Source organism: Chrysochloris asiatica, unplaced genomic scaffold, assembly GCF_000296735.1.
Source record: "Chrysochloris asiatica unplaced genomic scaffold, ChrAsi1.0 scaffold00007, whole genome shotgun sequence".
NCBI classification, from domain to species: Eukaryota; Metazoa; Chordata; class Mammalia; order Afrosoricida; family Chrysochloridae; genus Chrysochloris; species Chrysochloris asiatica.
In genome coordinates this window covers 24,950,112-24,965,349 of record NW_006408525.1, presented here as the reverse complement: position 1 = coordinate 24,965,349, position 15,238 = coordinate 24,950,112, and the positions used below count along the sequence as shown (strand labels likewise).

General features: G+C 51.9%; 2 protein-coding genes across 2 annotated transcripts; one reads left to right on the top strand and one right to left on the bottom strand.

Annotated features, from left to right (window-relative positions):
• Positions 1–521: 521 nt before the first annotated feature.
• GRB7 (growth factor receptor-bound protein 7) lies at positions 522–4,711 on the bottom strand. Its single transcript, XM_006832561.1, has 14 exons — positions 4,533–4,711; positions 4,290–4,440; positions 3,974–4,130; positions 3,754–3,875; positions 3,583–3,660; positions 3,183–3,320; positions 2,510–2,620; positions 2,202–2,300; positions 1,831–1,911; positions 1,601–1,717; positions 1,374–1,434; positions 1,158–1,245; positions 959–1,052; positions 522–768 (listed from the first exon to the last, which is right to left on the bottom strand). The coding sequence occupies exons 1-14, from the start codon at positions 4,682–4,684 to the stop codon at positions 622–624; spliced, it is 1,596 nt and encodes a 531-aa protein (XP_006832624.1). The 5' UTR covers positions 4,685–4,711; the 3' UTR covers positions 522–621.
• Positions 4,712–13,799: 9,088 nt separating this feature from the next.
• Positions 13,800–14,793, top strand: MIEN1 (migration and invasion enhancer 1). The gene is made up of 4 exons (XM_006832560.1): positions 13,800–13,951; positions 14,052–14,149; positions 14,550–14,626; positions 14,710–14,793. The coding sequence occupies exons 1-4, from the start codon at positions 13,863–13,865 to the stop codon at positions 14,791–14,793; spliced, it is 348 nt and encodes a 115-aa protein (XP_006832623.1). The 5' UTR covers positions 13,800–13,862.
• The last annotated feature ends 445 nt before the right edge of the window (positions 14,794–15,238 follow it).

The window sequence follows — 15,238 nt, the reverse complement described above, 5'->3', positions numbered from 1 at the left end:
GACCCATTCCATTAATTTAGTTAACAAAGAGCTACTAGGTGTCCACTACGTATTAGGCTCCATACTGGGCACTAAGAAAATTCAGGTGACTAAGACTACCCTTGCCCTGAATAAACATCCAGGCTGGCCAGAACATGGCCTTGATCCACCTGATATATTCACCAAGGCCTCAACAACTGGTGCCCACTTTTCCTAGCCCTCTTCCCTATTCCAGGTAGTTGGGTTTTGCCAGACAGTACTCTTAAGTTTATCAAAAATAATATTTATTGTCACTGGTATAAAACAGAGCAGATCTACTGGCTTCTCAGTCTGTACAAAGTGTGGGAAGTAGGGCCACCTAGGCTACCCCATTTCTCCCATAATGCCCTGCCCTAGAGCATTGCCCTAGGAGCTCCATGAAGGAGAGAAAGCCACCCCATCACCTTCCCTTAAGAGAAGAACTGGGTGGGGGGCAGTTTCTGATTAAGGGAGGGGAAGAAACAGAAGAGAAAACTGGAACGGGGGCCCTCCAATTATTTGTGATCCTGTCCCCATCCTCTGCACCCCTTTGAGCCAACTTATGAGTGAATGGGGTGGTGAGCAGCCTGAAGCTGGGCCCAGATGTACGCCTGTTGGTATGGTTCAGAGGGCTACACGGGTACAGTAGTGGCGTAGTAAGCATGGCAGGATGCCGCGGTTCAGCTGGTGGAAGTCTACAAGCTGCAGCAGATCAGTGAAGCGGGTCTGACCATCATCCATGCTGAAGTAAAGGCGGCCTTCTTCTTCACTCTGGGGGTGACAGGTCAGGTTGCGGTATGAGGCTTAGGGAGCTTCCTCCTGGGCCAAGGCAGAGGTCCCTATTTCTTTGCAGGGAGACGCAGGAGACCCCAGGCATACCCGATGAGGTAGGCAGCTTGCTGTAAGGTCTGTGTCTCTGCTGCAGGAGTCTAGGGTCTTGGGGAAGGAGGGAATTACTCACCGGCAGGATGAGATAATGCTTAACTTTCTGTAGGTGGCACAAAGAGAGGACAAAGCCCTGTGGGTTCCGCTGACTCTCCCGGACTAAGAACAGGCTGCCAGGAAACAGGGTTACATTACCCAAGGGCACATGGCATCCACCTTGACCCAGGGTCTCTCTTACTCCTGGGCCTATTGCCCCACCCAGTCCTGCCCCTTACCCGTCCACTAGGCCCTGCTGCCGGATGAGCCGCTGGCTCTCCTCACGGGAGATGCGTCCATGGAACCAGGGTTGGGTGCGGTGGATGGCTGGGGTTGGGGGAGGCAGATGGGCAGTCACTCCTGGGGAGGGAAACCCCATCATTCTCCCCCCACCCCAGGAATACTCAGAGAAGCCAGTGTAGTCCCAACTCTGGGGAGCCTGGGTCTTTACCCACCTGCACTGAGGCTTGAGCCTGAGCATGGGGTGGGGAGACTGAGACGATGGTTCGTCTTCTTCTGCAGATGTGGGGACAGAGGGAAGTCAGGGTGTGGCTGGGGTGATACTCAGCACCTCTGAACTGGAGACCCCCTTTCCCCAGCTAGGGGGGCTCCCCTCCCGTCTCTCTTCCTCCCTCCCACCTATATGGAGAGAAGGCCCCTGCCCAGGCATGAAGTCCCTCACCCTCCAGGCCTGGGCCTCCTCCAGGGCTGCACTCAGAGCTTCCCGGGGGTTCTCAATGACACGTCCAGCATGACCAGAGAAGTCCATGGCCACCAAGGTGTTATCCGAGACACTCCTCTGGAGATGGGATAGGATGGGGAGGGAGACGAGGGGTCAGAACAAGGCCCCAATATACCTGGGACAGGGTTTGGGTGCCCACCCCAGGCTAAGGCCCCCCTAAGCACACTTACCAAGGGCGGGGAACCCAAACAGGATGGGCGGAGGTGGAGAGTCTGTGCCTGCTGGTAATTTTTATACAGCTGCATCCCATACTAGAGGTGGGAACAGAACGAAGAGCTGGGGTCAAGTAGGTCCTGGGCAGTGGATTGTGATCACCTCATAAGGCCAGGACTCCCCAAGAACCGGGCGATGTCTCTGCCCTTGGATGAGGAGCTTCCTGAAGCCAGAGCCGTAGCGCTGTCCTTGGAGCAGGACTTCTCAGACAACAAGACTGTGATGCCCCCTTATTCTGGAGACTTCCTGAGAGCAGGACTCTGACCCCTCCCTCATGCCAGGGATCCCAAGGGCAGAGCCAGTCCCCATGCCACCCCCATAGCCTCACCTTGAAGAGACGGAAGGCAGCCAGCCAGCAGGTACGACTCTGCTCATCTTCACTGCAGAAGATGCGGAGCCCCTTGTGACCATTTCGAAGCTTGTTGGGCTAGGGGAAGAGGAAACTGGCTGTTTCTGCCTCTGTGGGCTAGGGCGGAGCTCAAGGAGTCTCCAGAAGGGTCAGGGTACAGGGAGCGAGTCCAGGTGTCCAGAATGGAGCTTAGATGCCCCAAGGAGGATCCTGAGGCCTGTGCAGCTCCTGTTCCCTCCCAGACCAGGGCTGGGACCCTAGACATGAGGTCCAGGTTGGGTCTTCACCTTGACACAGAAGCCAAAGTCCGTGGGCATCCCATAGAGCTTCCGGCCCTGGGTCACCACATACACATTGGACTCGTTCACGTCTGCCACATATTGTAGGTGCCGTGGATCCTGAGGGCACAAGGGAGCAGGACTTGGGACTGGTGGGCTCTATGTCCCTATTACTATTTTGTCCCCTTAAGCCAGGTGGAAGAAACTCTGATGGTGCAGTAGTTAAGTTCCTGGCTGCTAACCTATAGGTCAGCAGTTTGAGCCTACCAGCTGCTCCTTAGGAAAAAGATATGACAGTTTACTTCAGTAAAGGTAGCCTTGGAAAGCTGATAGGGCAGTTCTATCTGTCCTGTACGGTCGCTATGAGTGGGATTCAACTTCAAGGCAGCAGGTTTGGTTTTTGGACTTTAAATCAGGTGGGGAAATTCTAGCCCAGCTAGGATATGCCCAAGATCACACAGAAAAGACAGAACTTGAAAGCCTTTCCCACCCCTCCCTCCTGGGGCAGGTAGACTGGGCAGGGAAGAATAGAGTGTAAACTAGAGGCAGTCAGGGAGGTGGGAAGGTGCAGCTGGTGGTCCAGGGGGAGAGGTCCAGACCAACAGGAAGGGAGCTATCCTAGAAAGACAGAGGTGGGATACCCCCTGGGTAGGAGATGGGGCTGGCACCCTCAAGGTCTCACCTTGGAGGTGCCCTTTGTGGAGTAATAGAGGCCAGACCGGCGCAGGAAGCAGAAGAAGCGTTTCCAAAGCTTGCGTCCAGACCCTCGCAGCTGCAGGGAACCCTGGATCTCAGGGAAACTGCCCACGTTCAGGAAGTTCTGAGGCCAGAGATCGAGGTGGAAAGTGAGAGGCTGAGCTGCCCCAGGGCTTTACAGGGCTCTCCTTTAGGAGAGAAGGTGTCCTGAGCGCCCGTTTAACAGACAAAGAAACTGAGGCTCAGGCAGAGAACATGACTTATCCATAACCAGTGCTGGTCTCTTTCCACCATATGGAGAAGAGACACAAGGTTTTAGGGTGAGGAAACACTGGATGATCCTGGAGGGCCATGAATATGAAGCAGAATGGGGGAGCATTCTTTACCTGGATGAGGTCTTCATGAGATATGCCCATGTTTGTGTCGAGACAGCTGGAGACCATCTTTTCTGGGAACAGAGAGTGCTGGGGGCAGGAAGGTGTCAGGGGTCAGAGATCAAGGGTGCAGCTTGGGGATCAGGGTGCCCCAGCACCCAGACTCCTGTCACACACACTCACTGGAGCATTCTTGAAGAGTTCGTATTTGGCGAAGTTTTTCCTGAAGACAAAGCGGCTGTCTCCACCCACAGGCCAGGCAGCCTGGACTTCCACCACTGACTCATGGTCCTCCAAGGCCCGCTCTGAGGTCAAAGGCAAAAGGCAGGGGTCAGTGGAGACCAGCCAGCACCCACTCTCCCTCCAGATGGGAGACATGGCCCCTTCCTGGGCCCCTACTCACCCAGTGCTAGATGGGGGTGGCATTCTACCAGCCCCCAGTTCTCATCACTCAGGGCATGGGCTCGCTGCACCAACATCTCACACACTTGACGAGCCGTGGCACCTGCTGCCACCTCCACAGATCGGCAGGACTCATCTTCGCTGTACACATTTACCACCTGCACCCCAGGGATTATGGATACTTAGGGAGGGTAAAAGGTGATCCTGCCCCTTCCCTTGCCTGTTATACCCTTAGGGACTCCTGACCAAGACCACCTCCCTGTAAAGTGGTACTATATCCACTTTAGAGCCTTCTCCCCTTCCCCAGGAAAACTTACATGGGGGCGACTGGCATCTCGGGGAAGCAACCCCCTTGCACTGGAGGTGCCCCCAAGAATGGGGCTTTGTGAAGGAGGACTGCAGAGCTCAGGGAAGGGGTTGGGGATAGAGGGCAGAGAGGTTGCCCGCAGCTCCTCCTCTCGGAAACTCCTGCGGTGAGAGCAGAGGGCAGATATGTTCACTGTTAGCCTCTGTGGATTACCTGGGTTGATGTCCCCCACAGTTCCATCACTACATTGTACCTGCTGGTCAGGATGGGCAGGGGCTGAGACCGCTTCACCTCTCTAGACAGAGGGGCATCGGGAGGTGGAGGAGTCCCAGGAGGGGTTCCAGGGGTTGGGCACAGGTCTTCTGGGGAGCTACTGAGATGCGTTGGCGATAGATCCAACTCCATGACATCTAAGGAAGAAGGGAGGGGCTGAAGGCAGATGCTTAACCTGGGGAGAGGGACCGAGAGGTCCCTCACACAGCCTCCTGCCCTCACACAGCCATCAAGCTGCCCTCAGAGTTTACACAGCCTTTTGTTGCTACTCTCATCCCAGATCATAGGTGACTCCCAGTCCAGTGCTCTTCATTTAGCCCCAAGTTGCCCAAGGGAAGAGCTAAGAGGGCCCCAGGATACACCTGGCAGCAACAGAAACTCCACATCCCACAGACTCTGGGGCTCAGGCTCTGAGTGTCAGGACAAAGGGCCATCGATTGGCCTCCAAGCGTGGGCCACTCACTCCGCTGGGCTCTGTCCTGGGTTTTTCCAGAGCTTCATTGCCAGACCCAGTTGTCAGAACCTGTTGTGGCAAGGCCTGCCCCAGTGATGAGTGATGCACAAAAGAGGGAGTGGGGGCGGGGAAGGGCAGGACAGAAGCAGGAGGGCGGGAGGGGCAGGCTGGCCTTCTCAGCTGTGGGGTAGGAGGGTGAGGGAGAACTTCAGGGCCTTTGCCCAGCAGGTGTGCCTTTCCTTAAGCCCCGGTGCCAATGCCATCTCCTCTGAGCAGCCTTCCTGGATTTTCCACATTCAGACTAAATGACTCCCTCTTAGCATTCGACTTTGATCTCTGCACCAATTATTGTGCACTGTTCACTGGTCTGAAGGCACCCCAACACTCCCAGACAGGAGCAGAACCTTACCCATGTCTTATCACCCCCAGGACAAGTCAGGATAGAAAAAGTAAGCAGAGAGATCCACTGGTTTGAGTCCATGCTCCACAGAAACTCCTTGACTGGGCTGAGGACCTGAGAGAACTCACCAATCCCAACTAGATCCCCAACCCCTGCCTGCTCTCTGGACACTGGGCCAGAGCAGATCTATGAGGCTGCCTGGAGTAGCAGGGATTGACCCCCCGAATGGGGAACAACCTGACCCTAAAATGAGGGCATAAGGAGACTTGGGGGACAGGTGAGTCAGGACAGGGGTGGCGGGGCGGGGACAGCACAGCCTGGGGCTCTCCATTCAACCTTGAGTCATCTGCAAACTTCCTGGCTTAGGAGAAACAAACAACCCTGCCTCCACCCCCACCCCCCACCAACCTACCTACAGTTGGGGAGGAAGGGGGAGGCACAGGGAAGGGAACTATGGGGGAGGAGGAGGATGCGAGGCCTGAGGCTCTTCTGACATCATCTTCTCCTCCCCTTCCTTGACTGCCTCCTACTCCTTTAGTCCAGGTGGGGCCTGCAGCCACCTGCAGCTGTCACCCCTAATCTAATAGCCACCCCCTAAGCCAGCAGCCCCCACCTCAAGAAGAGAGGAAAGACCAGGCTAGAGACCCATTTGGAATAGAACTGCCTCTTAGTGATGCATCCCACCCACCCAAAGCAGTGTTTGTCCTGATGCTTCTGCTCACCCTAGCGTGAGACCTCAGACAGTCCAGGGACACATCTGTGTCATTCTTGGGGGATGAGGCACCTCCTAACACACTCACATTTCTCTAGGTATCCTGCCCAAAGGGTACCACAGGGGCAGGGGCAGAGGGCAGATGCCTCAAGAGAGGCCAAAAGACCCTAGAGAGGAGACTCAGGATCCTGCAGAGAAGCACAACACTGCAACAGCAAACACAATGTCCCTGGCCTCAGCTAAAGGTTGGCAATCAGGAGTCTGGTGACCATTCAAGGAGGGCTAAGGAGAGGGGCTGCAGGGCTATCTATCCCCCTGGAAGTTAGAGACCAACAGTGGGGTGAAGAAGGACCCAGGAATCCGAGAGAGCAGTGTTTGGAAGAGGGCAGGGGATAAAACTAATCAGGGTAGAGTCTGGCATCAGAGGATGGGAGGGCCACCTCTAGACCATCCTGCCCTTCAGACCTTATCCTAAGGCAAGATAGAAGTAGCAGTCAGAACCAAACATGAGCCAGGAGGAGAAAGGGGTCCCAAATGTGGCGCTTAGGCAGCCCCCCACCAAAAAATCTGGAGCTTTCAAACTGGGGTGCTGGGAAAACTTCTGTTGTAGAACCCAATCCCCCAAATCTATTGGCTCAACAATGCAACGCCAACCCACCGTGACTCTCCCACCAGCCTCTCCAGACCCAGTAGTTCCAGCCCCACCCTCCCTTTCACCCTCCTTGTTTACTTCCTGAATCTTGCCCCACCTGGCTGGCCCTAAGGGCGGTGGCATAGCCCAGGGTTTAGGGCCAACACAAAACAAGGCCACCTACGGTATTTCCCAGGGTGGGGCAGGGGTCAGACAGGCCAGAGGGGCCAACCCTGAGCTGGGAGTGCGGAGGAGGTGAGAGGACCTCCATCCGGTTCAGTACTCTGTGTTCTGCTGCCCCCTCCCCCCAGGATTTGTAGTAGGGGGGAAGACTTAAAGTCGGGGGAATTGTTTGGACACAGGGCACAGGTGAGGAGGCGGGAAACCCCCAGGTGACCCGTTGTTGGGGGGCAGGCCCAGGGCCCTGAGGTCCCGCCTACTCCCTCACTCTAGAGACAAAAAAAAAAAAAAATCGCCCAATGGCAGAAGGAAGGGACGGAAGGGGAAAACAACTCTTTTAAAGTTTAATTTGGGAAGAATGCTAAAGTAGCCGGGTTTGTGGGGTTAATCATTATAGACCGCTTGCCCTCATGGCGGGCCTCCCCACAGCAAGATACAAGGGGAAGAGGGCAGAGGAGAGTCCAGGACAGGCCAGCCAAAAGGAGGTATTCCTGCGGAGCAGAAAGGTTAGGAGGCAGGTGCAATTCTCCGTCCCCAAAGTGCCTGGGAGACTCAGGCCCTGGACCCTGCATCGCTCCCCAGTCTCAGCGAACAGGACCACCCTCTCGATGCACTCTCCCAGGTCCCAGTGCCCTGCAGACCCCACCGTCCTGCCTTCCTATCCACGTCATTCTGAAGCCAGCAGACCCCATGGCGGCCGTCACACCCCTATCCTTCCCTCTAAAGGCAGGATCCTAAGTTCAACCTGGAGCCAGTCTTAGATAGAGACTTGGGGAGCCCCAAACTAAGGTTAAATCGAGCTGATCAAAGGAATGAGGTGGGGATAGCACCCTCCAGGCGTTCCTTCTAGGTGTGTGGGGAGGGGCTTGTTTCAGCGGGAAAAGCCGTGCTTCCCGGAGGAGACAATTAGAGATCTTTCCCATCTGGTGGTTGGTTCCGCGGGTGGTGGGACAGAGAGGGGACTCCGGCAAATGAAATAGGGGAGGACTGTGGGCGATGGAAGCCTGGGGGAACAAAGTGAGAGGAGCGTCGGAGTATCACAATAGGAAGGCAGCGTCTCCATACTGACCCTGGTCCCTGGACCTGCCCGCTCTCCCGGGCACCTCTAGGTTCTTACCTGGCCTACGCGTCAGTGCACCTGACTGGTCACTGGTTTAGAAAGAGAGACACCAGGCCCTTAACTACCAGCCCCCTCTTCCCCCCCCCCCACTGCCTCCGCCCCTGACCTGACATCACCCAGGTGGGAAGGGGAGGGGGAGAACCAGGCAGCCACCAGTCCGTGCACCTAGGCAATCAGCCAGTGCCAGGTCCAGAGACAGACGCATGCTGAGGTCCTGGGGGTGGGAGCAAGTTGTTGTCTAGGACCGATTTCGGTTCTCTAACCTGGAGGAGCCCCAGCAGAAGTAGCAGGTCACCGGGTCCTAAGTCTAGGAGCTCCGGACACCAGGCTTTGATTTCAAGTCCACTCCGGCTTCTCAACAGGTGCTGAAAAGGGTGTCCTGTTTCCTGACTTAGAGCGTAGAATTCGGGGGAGTCCTGTTTGTCCAGGCTCCAGGCCCAAGGAAGCTAAAATTATCTTGGGCAGGTGGGGGCGGGGCTTGGGGCGGGGCCTGGAAGGAGGAAACCAAGGAGGAGGGGGCGGAGACTCCAGGCCAGGATGTTGTCTGGGATTGTTTGTGCTTTTCCTAGCCTGGCAGCAGGTGCCAGAAGGTGCAGGTACCAGGGGAGGGTGCATGTGACGAGGGAGAATCGTAACAGACAGCCGAACAGAATAGCCTCCAGAGCCCAGACTACCTGAAAGGGGAGGGGCTAGGGGCTGTAAGGTAAAGGGAAGCAACTAGACTCCGCCCACTCTTCTCCCACGCCCCTCCCCCTCTCAAAAAACTTTAAAAAGCTCTCATGTTCATTGGCCAACCTAAGGGGCCTGTCTGGAACTCTGGGTCCTACTCCATGGGGCAAAGGACACAACCAACGTGGGAAGCTAGCCAGAGGTGTGTCTGCAAGAAGACCAACAACCGCTTCACTTAGAGTCAGTCTGGCCACCCAGACTGCGCTTGGCCCCCTCAGAGCCTCCAAAGTCTATCCTCCCTTCTGAGCAAAGTCCAGGATCTAAGCTTCCTTTTCTGAAGTCTAAGGGATTAAGCTGTACTGCAAAGTCAGTTTGGGCTGTTCAAATTCACCAGCTCTCCTTGGAAACCCTATACAGGGTCACTATGGGTTGGAACCGACTCAACAGCACTTAACAACAACAACAAGGGGTTAAGCTGGGTCGCCTGGTGGGAGGTGTCAGAATGTTGATCTGATCGGTATAAAGTTCTGTCCCTTGTGACCCGGAGACCCCCAGCAAAACAATCACTTAGTCTGGCTCAGCCCTCTACACCAATACTGGGGACTGGGGAGCGGGTGAGATCAAAGGCAACAGCCTGCCTCTAAGCCTCATGGGGGTGATAGTTGGTTAAACTGCCTGGGGTTTACAGTGAACACTGAACACTGGTGCCAGCTTCAACTTTCTCCAAACTGGGTTTCCTTCGAAAACCCAGTATGAGTGGGCCAAGAAAGAGATGGGAGAAATTGACAAGGTCATCTGGCCCATGGAGACGCTTGTGCAAAAGCAGAGTGGACAATTCAGTCAGTCATTTGTCCCATCACATATTCAACTAATATTTGTTAAGGGGCTACTATATGCCGGGAGTCCTGGTGTGGCGCTGTGGGTGAATGTTCTCTATGGCAAAGTCAGTTCAAGCTCAACAGTTGCTCCTAGGAAACCCTATACAGGGTCGCAATGGGTTGGAATTGACTCATATTTACTTAACAACAATAACAAATGCTAGGTGCTGGAACGCAGTGTTGAGTGACAAAAAGACAAGTCCCGCCCCTATCATCAGGCAGTCTAGTCTGGAGAATCACAGAAATAAATAAAAATGACAATTGTATTGGGTGAGTGACTAATACAGGAGTAGGGAAGAAAAGTCCTTAGAGGTGACAATTGACCCAAAGAGAAGTGGACCTGCCTTGGTAGAAGGAGGCAGAAGACACGGGAGGAAGGCAAAACCAGGTGGGTAAGGCCAGGCAGATGTAGAGAAAATGTGGAAGATGTGGAGGAAGGCAAATGCATTGGATGACCTAAATTGTGTATGGCCTATGATCTCCTGCCACCAAATCTCCCTGTTGTTCTTGTTTTGTTAGGTGCTGTAGATTCTAGTTTAAAGAAACCCTGTAGAGGGTTTCCAAGGCTATAAACGTTTCACTGTTTCTGTCAAGTGCATCTAGTCGATTCCAATTCATAGCGACCCTGTATAGGGTTTCTGAGGAGTGACTGGTGCACTTGAACCACCGACCTTGTGGTTCAAACCCACCTTGCAGTCCAGTGCATTAGCCCACAGAGCCACACCAGGACTCCAGAAAACACTTTTCTGTCTTGGAGTATCTGGTATGTTTGAACTTCTGACCTTGTGGTTAGCAGTCTAGTGCTTATCCTATAGCGCCACACCAGGACTCCTTCAAATCTCCCTATGCTTGTGTAAAAATCAGATTCGTGGGCCCCTCCCCACCTACTGAATCTAGATCTCTGGAACTGAGTCCCTGGAATGTCTGGTATTGACAAGGCTTCAGGTGGCTGTACTGCAAACCAGGTTTAAGAGCTATCCATCCTGTCTGTCCGGACTGGCAGGAGCAATTAGCAGAGACCAGGGCCTGCAGGGTCTATCTGTGTTTAGGGGTGGGGTGGGGGAAGGGGAGCAACCGATTTCCATTTTGTAAAGATCGCTCTGGATGAAGAACAGAGTGAAGAGGGAAGAGTTGAGTGCTGGAGTATTACACGGATGTGGTTTTCTGGAGCGAGATGAGGGTCTGCGGGGAGGTAGAGAGGGTCCATACTGGAAACTGATCTGGAACTTGGTTGTGGTGGTGGATGCACAATTCTGTGTGTTTACTAGAACTCACAGAACTGTACACTCAAGAGGGTAAATTTTACTGCTAAATTGTATCTTAACATATTTTATTAAAGAATGGATTTATAGATCAATGGAATAGAACTGAAAGTTCTAATATAAAACCCTTACATTTAGGGTCAGGAAAAGTGTGCATAAAGGTTGTATTCTCTTACCATACTTATTAAATCTGTATGCTGAGTGAATAATTTGAGAAACTGGACTATATGAAGAGCAAGGCCTCAGGATTGGAGGAAGATACATTAACAACCTGCAATATGCAGATGACACGATCTTGCTTGCTGAAAGAGACTTTGAAACATTAGTGATGATCAAAGGCCTTCAGTATGGATTTACAACTCAATGTAAAGAAAACAACACAACTGGACCAATAAGCAGCATCATGATAAGCAGGGAAAATATTGAAGTTTTAAGGGATTTCATTTTATTTGGATCCACAATCAATGCTTATGAAAGCAGCAGTCAAGAAATCAAATGACTTATTGCCTTAGGCAAGTCTGCTACAAAAGACCTCTTTAAATGAAAATCAAAAATGTCACTTTGAAGACTCAGGTGAGCCTGACTCGAGCCATGGTATTTTTCAGTTGCTTCCTAAGATAAGCACTCAACCTCAAGGTCGGTTTGAACCACAAGGTTAGCGGTTCAAACTTACCAGTCACTCCTTAGAAACCCTATACAAAGTTGCTATGAGTCAGAATAGACCAGATGGCCCTTAACAACACCAAACAAACATATACATGTGAAAGCCGAACAATGAATAAGGAACACTGAAGAACTGATGCCTTTGAATTGTGGTGTTGGCAAAGACTATTACGCGTGCTGTGGACTACCAAAAGGTGAATGAATCTGCATTGGGAGAAGTAAAGCTCCTTAGAAGCCAGGATGGCAAGGCTTCATTTCCCATCATGTAGTTTGGACATATTATCTGAGGGACTAGTCTCTGTAGAAGGATATCATGCTTGATAAAGCAGAGGGTCAGTGAAAAGGGAAAGACCCTCCAATGAGCTGGATTGACACAGTGATTGCAACAATGGTCTCAAACAGAACAGTGTTTGTGAGGATGGCACAGGACCAGACAGAATTTTGTCCTGTTGCACATACGTTCTCTATGAGCTGGAACTGACTAAATGGCATCTAACAAAAATAACATCATTTTTAAAAAAAGCAAAAACATTTTTATTGAGAATTGAGTGAAACTTTACAGAACAGATCATCAGCTTTACATTCAACAAATCATATACTTCATTTCATTTCAATGATTGCAATCACTTCAACGTAACATCAACTTATCCCACTTCCTATGTTGTTTTCAGTCCTCCTTCTTTCCCAACCTTTCTGAACTTTCTCCTTGGATAATTGCTGCCCTTTGGATCTCAAATTGTTGGCCAGTCTATGGTTTGCATACCTCATTAGTGTGGTTGTCCCAAAACTGAGTGATGGAGGTGAGTTCAGTTCTAGACCTGAAGGGTGACCAAAGGTCATAGTCTTGGAGTTCCAGCCATCTCTATCTAATCAGTAGCCCTGGTCTTTTTTATGATATGGGATTTTGTTCCACATTTTCTACCACTCTATCCAGTACCTTCTAAGGTGATCCCTTTCAGGGTAGTGGTGGCCAGGCACCATCTAGTTCTGGTCTCAGGGTTGTAGAGACTGATGTTCCTGTGTCCCTTAGTCCATTGGACTAACTATTTGCAAGTATCTTCAATGTTCATCACTCTCCTTTCCTCCAGACACCTTAGATGACCATTCATGAGCTTTTAAAATCCCACTTGTACCAAAGGATGAAGAAGACTGTCTTTGTGAACTATGTTATGCCAATTGACCATGAAGTCCCCTGAGACTGTGGTCCCTGGAGGACATCCCTACTTGGTAAAGTGGAAGATCAGGTAAAAAGAGGAAGCCCCCCAACAAGACCAACAAGATGAATTGACAAAGTGGCAGCAGCAATGGACCCAAGCATTGAACTCAACAATTGTGATATTGACACAGGACCAGGCAATGCAAACAACCATATATTTTTATGACTGCATTATATGAAATATCCAGAAAAGACTCATTTATTAAAATCAGTGGTTGCCTGGGGCTGAAGGTGGGAATACAAATAGACTATAAGCAGGCAGGAGGAAAATTTTCAGGTTGAAAAAATATATTAAAACTGGATAGTAATGATGGTTGCACAATTGTATAAATCGTCGGATTGTTTTAAAAATTAATAGTTTGAACGGATGCTAGAGAGGAAATATATGTTAGGATATTCTAACATAATACTAACATAATTCTAACATAAGTAATACTCGTAGTGCTCCAGTGAGGGACAAGGCCGTATCAGTTTTCGGAGCCACCAAATGGACGGAATGATGCTGGCCCTGCAGTGAGTGGGATGAGGCAGTGGATGTGGAGCCGGGTGCAGGTGATAGGAGCACAGAGTCTGAAGCCTAGGCACCCCAAAACCTGAAGTGTACGATGGAAGAGGGGTCACAGCCAGACTGGATAAAGCTTAGGATTAAGCTGTCCCTGGGGTGACTGTAAAATGCTATCATCATGTCCTCCGGACCTCACAGCCTTATTTAACCTGATGAAATGTTTTAAACTACAAAACTCTGTCTAGTTTACAAAATGAAGGCAAAGTGGTGGGGCAAAGTGTTCTCACAGCCTCCAGATGGGGGTAGGCATACGAATAGTTAGTTCCCTCCCTTTTGTCAATCGGACAGTTTTTCAGTCTAAGATATTTTATTAGATTAAATAAGGCTGTGAGGTCGGGGGACATCGGGGGACATCGGGTGCGAGGCAAATCCGGTGTCCAGAGAAGCCGCCCAGAGAAAGCGGTCTAGAGTCCAGCCCTGACCCCTGGACAAGTAGCAGCGGCTTTCAGCCTGCAGGGGGCGCCCAAGCACAACGCGCAGTCCCGCTCCGCCCCGCCCCGTCACGTGCCCGCGGCTTCGCGTCACACCCGGAAGCAGCGGCCAGAGGGGACCCGGCAGCTATGAACGGGGAGCGGGGGCCGATATCCTTAGCGCCCCCTCCCGGGGAGGTCGAACCGGGCAGTGGGGTCCGCATCGTGGTAGAGTACTGGTGAGCATTCTTTGGTGGTAAGAGACCCGGGCCATATGGGGTGGATCCACGGGAGGCCTTTTCCCTAAACCTCAGCCGATTCCAGATCCCTTCTCCCCAGTGAACCCTGTGGCTTCGAGGCGACCTACCTGGAGCTGGCGAGTGCAGTGAAGGAACAGTATCCTGGCATCGAGATTGAGTCGCGCCTGGGGGGAACAGGTGAGGCCTGTAGAACACCTGCTGAGTCAGTCTGTGCCCTAAATCCCAGCTCTACCACTTTTTAGCTTTGACATTGTTTCACATGAAATGTCCAGCAGTGTCTGGCACTTTAGTAAAATGTCCACTTAACGTCGAATAGCCTTCTAAAGATGAAGGGCCACAGATGGAGGCTGTAGGAAAAAAACCCATGAGACTGAAGCTTAGTTTGGAGGGGCGGGAGCCCATTGGATGATGAAGCTAAATTTAAAGGAGCAACACAGGTCTCTTTGGGTTGGCCCAGGGCTGGGGAATGGCTTAAGGAGCTACAATTAAGTCTCTTATGGGGTCAGTGGGGAACATGAAACACGTGTGGTGGATGCATTCAGCATTACCACTCATTCATGCATTTATTTAATACCAGGGGCCTTTGAGATCGAGATCAATGGACAGCTGATATTTTCCAAGCTAGAGAATGGGGGCTTTCCTTATGAGAAAGATGTGAGTATTTGCAGTGTTGGGAGGACCCTTGGGCCACCCGGCCCCTACCTTGTATCACCCCATTCCACATCTCTGCTTTCTAGCTCATGGATGCTATCCGAAGAGCCAGTAATGGAGAGCCTATAGAAAAGATCACCAACAGTCGTCCTCCCTGCGTCATCCTGTGATTGCACACTATCCTGGGGTCCAAGTCTTGGTCTCCTCTGTGATCTAATTGGGGCTTCCCCTCTGCCTCTTCCCTCACTGGTACCCTGGTCTTCACTTTGTACCTTGGAGGAACAAAAGCTTCTGTGATCCTGGGGATGGAAGAGAGACCCTCCCTATGGACATTTCCACAGACATCTTAGACCCTCTTCCCAGGATTAGTGCTGATATGAGCCCATTCCCCAGACCCAGTATTTCTCAGATTGTAGAATGAATTGATCCATCTTCAGCCCAGGTAACTAACGTCAGCTATTGGCATTAAAGTAACACTACAAACACTTGTGCAGCTAGTATGTTTTATGTCCCTCTCAGAAGTGGGTGGCCAGGGGGTGGGGCTGGGGGGTGGCAGGCAGCCTTTGTACCACCTAGCTGTCCTACATAGGTGGGCTCTTTTGGATAGCTCCTTTT

Excerpts from the sequence above, each read along its gene's own strand:
- GRB7 (XM_006832561.1), bottom strand. The coding sequence starts at position 4,684 with ATGGAGTTGGATCTATCGCCAACGCATCTCAGTAGCTCCCCAGAAGAC. Across the intron at positions 2,621-3,182 it reads CCACAAAGGGCACCTCCAAG|GATCCACGGCACCTACAATA; the intron begins GTGAGACCTTGA and ends TTGTGCCCTCAG. Across the intron at positions 1,053-1,157 it reads CAGCAGGGCCTAGTGGACGG|CCTGTTCTTAGTCCGGGAGA; the intron begins GTAAGGGGCAGG and ends GTTTCCTGGCAG.
- MIEN1 (XM_006832560.1), top strand. The coding sequence starts at position 13,863 with ATGAACGGGGAGCGGGGGCCGATATCCTTAGCGCCCCCTCCCGGGGAG. Across the intron at positions 13,952-14,051 it reads CGCATCGTGGTAGAGTACTG|TGAACCCTGTGGCTTCGAGG; the intron begins GTGAGCATTCTT and ends CCTTCTCCCCAG. Across the intron at positions 14,150-14,549 it reads GTCGCGCCTGGGGGGAACAG|GGGCCTTTGAGATCGAGATC; the intron begins GTGAGGCCTGTA and ends ATTTAATACCAG.